The 6,036-nt window shown below is 44.2% G+C and overlaps 1 protein-coding gene across 1 annotated transcript in view; it reads right to left on the reverse strand.

Annotated features, from left to right (window-relative positions):
• The window catches only part of kif1b (kinesin family member 1B), a 70,696-nt gene extending 65,903 nt beyond the window's left edge, over positions 1 to 4,793 (reverse strand). The window contains 2 exon segments of the mRNA XM_067240597.1: positions 3,175 to 3,328; positions 4,591 to 4,793. Coding sequence (XP_067096698.1) covers positions 3,175 to 3,280 — 106 coding nt within the window. The 5' untranslated portion in view covers positions 3,281 to 3,328; positions 4,591 to 4,793.
• Between the last annotated feature and the right edge of the window lie 1,243 nt (positions 4,794 to 6,036).

Below are 6,036 nucleotides of genomic sequence, written 5' to 3' on the forward strand. Positions count from 1 at the left end.
TCTCCCTCTAATGACATTGGCTCTGGTATGCCATGAGGGGCTGCGCTGGGAGGCCTGTATCAGGTCCTCCATGCTCTCAGAGAACCAGGATTCGCTGTTCGCCCAGTAATCAATTTACCACCTCCTCTATCCCCATCGTTGAAAGGCTACCCCTCTCGAAGTAGAGGGCAAAGGGGTTAGGGTGTAGCCTGGCCCCTTGCTACACACCCACACACACACACACAGGTACGCACACACACTGCCCTTGGGCGAATGAAAACAATAAGGGGTGTGACACAACCCGGTTTAAACAGCTGTTCTAAGCAAGCTGTCCAGCCATCTTTACAGACACGTAACATGAAGCTGACAGCTCTCTCTGTCTCCTTTGAACAACAGAGGTTACTGTCATTTCTCACACACAGTAGCGAGAACAAGATCCGAGAGGCTGAAAAGTGACCAGGGTAACAAGTGTCTCCAAATGATTCGATGGGGAAATTCCAGACAGTACATTTACATTTAGTCATTTAGCAGACGCTCTTATCCAGAGCGACTTACAGTAAGTACAGGGACATTCCCCCAAGGCAAGTAGGGTGAAGTGCCTTACCCAAGGACACAACGTCAGTTGGCTTGACCGGGAATCGAACTGGCAACCTTCGGATTACTAACCCGATTCCCTCACCGCTCAGCCAACTGACTCCCCTCCCCACAGTAGCGAGAACAAGATCCGAGAGGCTGAAAAGTGACCAGGGTAACAAGTGTCTCCAAATGATTCGATGGGGAAATTCCAGACAGTAAATCTGTCTTTTCAAAACACAGTGCTGTACAACTCCAGCTGTTTTCCTTCTTCTGAGATTAGGTTTGATTTAGGGCAGATCTATAGAAATTCCTTGGACATGATAACAAATAAGATGTGACCTGATACATCCACAAGCACATGTGGGGATCTTACGGCACGTAAGCACCAACCACTATGGCAAAAGATCTCTAATAGCATACTACATACCAAAATAAATAAAATTTTCACTCTAAACTTTTCAAAATAAATGTTGAAGCCACTCTAAAGTACAGTTTACGACACAGAGGTTTCCATAGAAACCAAAAAATTGATGAATTCAAGTGAGCAATCAAGCCTGCGAGTCCTTGACCGCATGTTGAAGCCGCCCTCCATCCCAGGAAGCAGAAGACAACAGGAACAGGTGAACAGGGAGTGTTGTGACTGGACACAGCAGGGGGATGGTCATGAAGAAACGCTCCAGTAGAGAAATGTAAATCAACTGAAAAATGACCCACAGAGAGGGCGCCTTGTGTCACTGTGTGTGTGTGTGTGAGGCGGGGGTGTGCACAGTGTGTGTGTGTGTGCATGTGCATGTGCATGCACTGTGTGTCTGGTATGTGCACGTGTGTGTGTGTGTGTGACACAGGCTACGATCTCTCAGCATCCTAATGAGACAGCCTCGCAGCAGTGGATGCCTGATCAGGCTGGGCTGAGCGCCAGCTCCCCATTCTGCAACCTGCCCATGTGACGGGAGGTGAGAACCGTCTTACTGCAGCCTCACCACCCCCCCAGAAACACTGCATATCCCTCCGCTGCTCTGCTACAAACCACCGCATCATGCCGGCCACCCCGTGGTCAAGGCCGCAACAGAAATACATTTACATTTAGTCATTTAGCAGACGCTCTTATCCAGAGCGACTTACAGTAAGTACAGGGACATTCCCCCGAGGCAAGTAGGGTGAAGTGCCTTGCCCAAGGACACAACGTCAGTTGGCATGACCGGGAATCGAACTGGCAACCTTCGGATTACTAGCCCGACTCCCTCACCGCTCAGCCATCTGAAATCCACCGACACTCGAATCAAGAACGCAGAGAATTTAATTTGTCTGCAAGATTTTGTCCGTTTTTTTATTTTAGATAAACACTGTATTGTAGCGTCCGTGACCTTCCTGCATACATTTCTTTTTCCCCCTTCAACCCAAAAACTGACATCAGCTGATGAGCTATGAGACAAACGACCAAGACTAATAAACTCCAAAACTGGTTCACAGAACAGGTTTCTAAAACGTTCTCGCTCATCAAACACGAGCTGACGTGTGTGACATTTACCTAATGGTTATGTTTTGCCCTTCAATGGCAGTTTAAGGAAAAAAAATGTGTTTTCTAAAGGAGGACATGAAGAATCACAGGCAGGCCGGATTCACAACTTCATCCAGACAGTTTCCTCTCCTGGGGAAATTGTTTTGTCTTTGACAAAGTCTTTTTGGAAGCATCCTTTCCTTCAGCCTGACTTCCAAACCACTTCAATAACTAATCTTTCACTTTCACCCCGCCCCCAAAAGAGCTACAGTACCGGTTTATCTCCGTCCAACCATTTCTCTTCTGTGGCTCAGTGCCACTAAGACACATGATGTTGTGTGGATGACACAAACCCGAGCTTTGAGCAAAATATCAAGTGTGTCCACACAACATCCATCTTAATCACCAATCGGCATCATGTGCTATTCGAAGGAGACCAACGACACAAGCTTACACAGTGACTGACTGCAAATGAAGGTTGTGTATCTTTAAACAAAATCAGATGCTAAAGATCACAAGAGAGAGACGAGGATGAACTCCACTGACATCATCCACCAGGCTTGTCACTCTGGGACGAAAACAGTGGTTAACCCCCCCAGAGAGCACACAGGACCAGGCACATTCAGCTCCAGTCCTGTCTGAACCAGCTTAGCCTTTCTGACACCTTAGCCTCCCAGCCATGCAGCTCTGGCAGGGGAAGGACTCCAAACTGAGAGGCTGTTGTTTAGAATCCCTGTTCAGACTGCTGTTCAGCAGCTGTGGTTCGTTTGCTCTGCTAATCCTACTGCTCTCTACCTACTGTTCTAACCCATCTGTTCTCAAGTTCTCACCATACTGTTCTCCATCTTCTGTTCCCCATCTTCTCACATTCTCAAATTGTCTTCCTTCTTTTCCCCTTCAATACTATTCTCAAGTTCTCATCCTTCTGTTCAGAATCAGAATTCTCACCCTGTTCTCATTCTACAGGTTCTGACCCTACTGTTCTCAAGTTCTCCTCCTACTGTTCTCCTCCTCCGACTCACACCGTCACTGAGGATGAACAACATGGGGCAGACATTCTGCCGGTGTGTGCGTGTGTGAGAGAGAGAGAGAGAGAGCAAGAGTGTCTGAATATTACTTACTGGTGGAGTTGCCTTGCATCTGAATGATGCATTTCGAATCCTTTCCCATTTCCCTTGAGTTAAAGGGACGAACTCTGACAGCCACTTTCACTGAAGCCCCCGACATGGTGGCGGTTTAGGACTCTCCCCTAATACAGTTTCGAAGTTTTCCCTCCTGGGGAAAGAAAACAGCTACGTTATAAACACAAATTAGCTTGTAAATACACAGAAGTAGTGTGTGGTTACACTAAACAGTACAGATCTATCAGTTAATTCAAAACAAGGCCTGAAAAAAATATGACGTATGCATGGATGAAAATTATTTCTTAACATCAAATGACACCGAAAAATAAATAAGACAAAATTCCCTTACATCAATCCCAAGCCTGTAAAGGGAGCGAAAGCAACTGTATTAGCCAGGCCTTAGCCTGCGTAAATATGGCGACGCTCTAGTGTACATGGGAGGTAGGCTACAATGCTTAAACATAGTTAATAACATCCACAAATTATTCAATTAGGCCTATTCTTAATGATTTTTGTTTAAATCAAATGTGTAGTGCCGATCCATCGCTTAAAGGCTAACAGACGCATCGTAACTTAGGCCTTGCGTTTTTGCACAAACATAGGCATTTACGTTTTCAACACAATCATTTCATGTAATATTATTTCACTATTGAGCACTAGCTGTAAAATACAAAACTAATGTTTTCATCTTGTAGCCTAATTATAGTCAGCCAGCCTGCTCGCTAAAGCATACGCCCATGAAACTGTATCTACCATATTTAGTATGGCCTATGCCAGGACCAAGCAGCAAACGCTAGTTGTAATAATTTCAACGTTTTACTTTATATAAACAAAAATAACAAATCTTAATTACATTTGTATTTTAGTAGCCTACTATGAATTTCAATCCCTTATCGATGCCGTTGCCTTTCGCGACATCGATTAGATTGTTGTTGCAGGACGGGCCACACTCGAGGAAATTGGAACAGTGTTTTCTAAAGTGATTCTAACTAACTTGTCACTAAAATCATACAGGCAGATGTTGAAATGTTATCGACTGTGCCTGTCATAAACCATCTATCGATTCGGCCTGACATCCTTTCAAGGCTGGCGATCTCAAGCGCCTTCCTACTACTTGTCCAGATTCTGGAACTTGCTTGACATTTGGTACAAATTGCCTCGTGCAAATGCACTGAATGTTTCAGATAAACAACAATAAAAGCATTAATGTGTTCGACATAATGCTTTTAATCCGCGACACATGCGTGATTAAAAAACAGCAAGTATTAAGGTTACACATGCCTCCCCAAGCCCAAAGCGATAGGCTATCGTCTACCAAAACATTATAAGAGACCATTGTGTGTAAATATGATTCACCTCCATATTAAAGTAGCCTATGTCAATACAGAATTCAAGAAATGCCGTATTACTCACTTTTGAAGATCCACCGACGACTACAACACCATACAAAAGCAGCGAAAAATACTAGGCGTTTAAATGATCCCTAATCTAGTTTATCAGAGAATGCTGGCAGAAATGTTTTCAAAAAGTCCACTTAAATTAAAAATACCCATCCTAGCTGTGTTTCAGTCGCCACCATATAGGTTTCCACTGCATTCGGTGCCTCCTTGATAAGGTTATTTTCCTGTTCGGATGAAAGGCGGCCGTATATCTGCACACAAGCGAAAAAGAACGGATAGAATTCCTTGATTTACTGAAAAGATTACGTCAACTCCCTTTTGACCACACTGACTGCCAGTCTGATAAGCCAATAGAACGGGATTCGTCGATGAGCAATGTGTGGGAAAGCCAATCGTGATGGTGAGAAACGGAAAGGGAGTAGCTTAGATCCTGACGCCATACTGCAGGATTTTCTACCGCTCCCCGTGCCGCTGTCACCGCACTACGAAGGTCTAGACGGGAACCAAGTTGAATGGCGCCGCCTAGCATCAGTTTGCCAAAACTGGACTTGGATTCGCAAGATCGCTGGGCCTACCGAAGAATCCAAATCAAAGAATTATCCATTTACCAAAACGTTAATTATACGTAGGTTTACCTATATGACATTGCGTATATAGTGAAAGTGAAACAAGCACTGTAAACTGAACTGTTTGTCTTTCTCAGAAAATAACCATGTGCCGATCTTAATAGTTTTGGAATTCAGAAAAATATATAATAAGTTTATTTTTAGCAGTGTTTTTGGTAGAGGTCGTGAAAGGTCTTCCAGTTTGAATGGCGGGTTGGCAAGTCTTTAAATACAGATTTCAAACTGACCTGTTCACTAAACATATAAACTAAATCATTAACAGTCATTGCCTGCTACGACTCCCACTCTTGCAGACATCAGGTCTGATTGGTTGTCCCATCACCCCCTGGCTTGTACCACCGTCATTAGTTGGACTGCTCTAGGAATTCACAGGTGAGACTTGCAGTAGCCATCTTCTTTCCCCAGTCCCCGACCCCACACTAACATCATGTAACCCACACACAACCATCATGTAACCCCCTCACCTTACTTGGCCAGTCTCCCAGGCTCCTGGGCGTGTAAAAGTGTTTCTCTGACAGAACGAGATCCTTGCTGCCGCTCGGACAAGGGTTCCGTTCTGTTCTTCTCTGTCCAGTTCGTCCTTCTCAGAAAGTTTCTTTACAATCTTTGTTGCTGATTAACGATTATTGCATTTATTGAACCCCTCTGCAAAAATGGGGTATTCAAGTTTTCATTTGGATTTGCTGTAAGAATGTCACATTCTTATTTAAAATCTTTACCTTTTGCTCAAATAATGTTAACTGCCGCACATCGAAACATGATTAATACAAATCGACAATTGCCCCATACCTAATCAAACCCGTTTGTATGCACTGAATCTCAACCCATTTCTT

Source organism: Osmerus mordax, chromosome 7 (genome assembly GCF_038355195.1).
Source record: "Osmerus mordax isolate fOsmMor3 chromosome 7, fOsmMor3.pri, whole genome shotgun sequence".
Lineage (NCBI taxonomy): Eukaryota > Metazoa > Chordata > Actinopteri > Osmeriformes > Osmeridae > Osmerus > Osmerus mordax.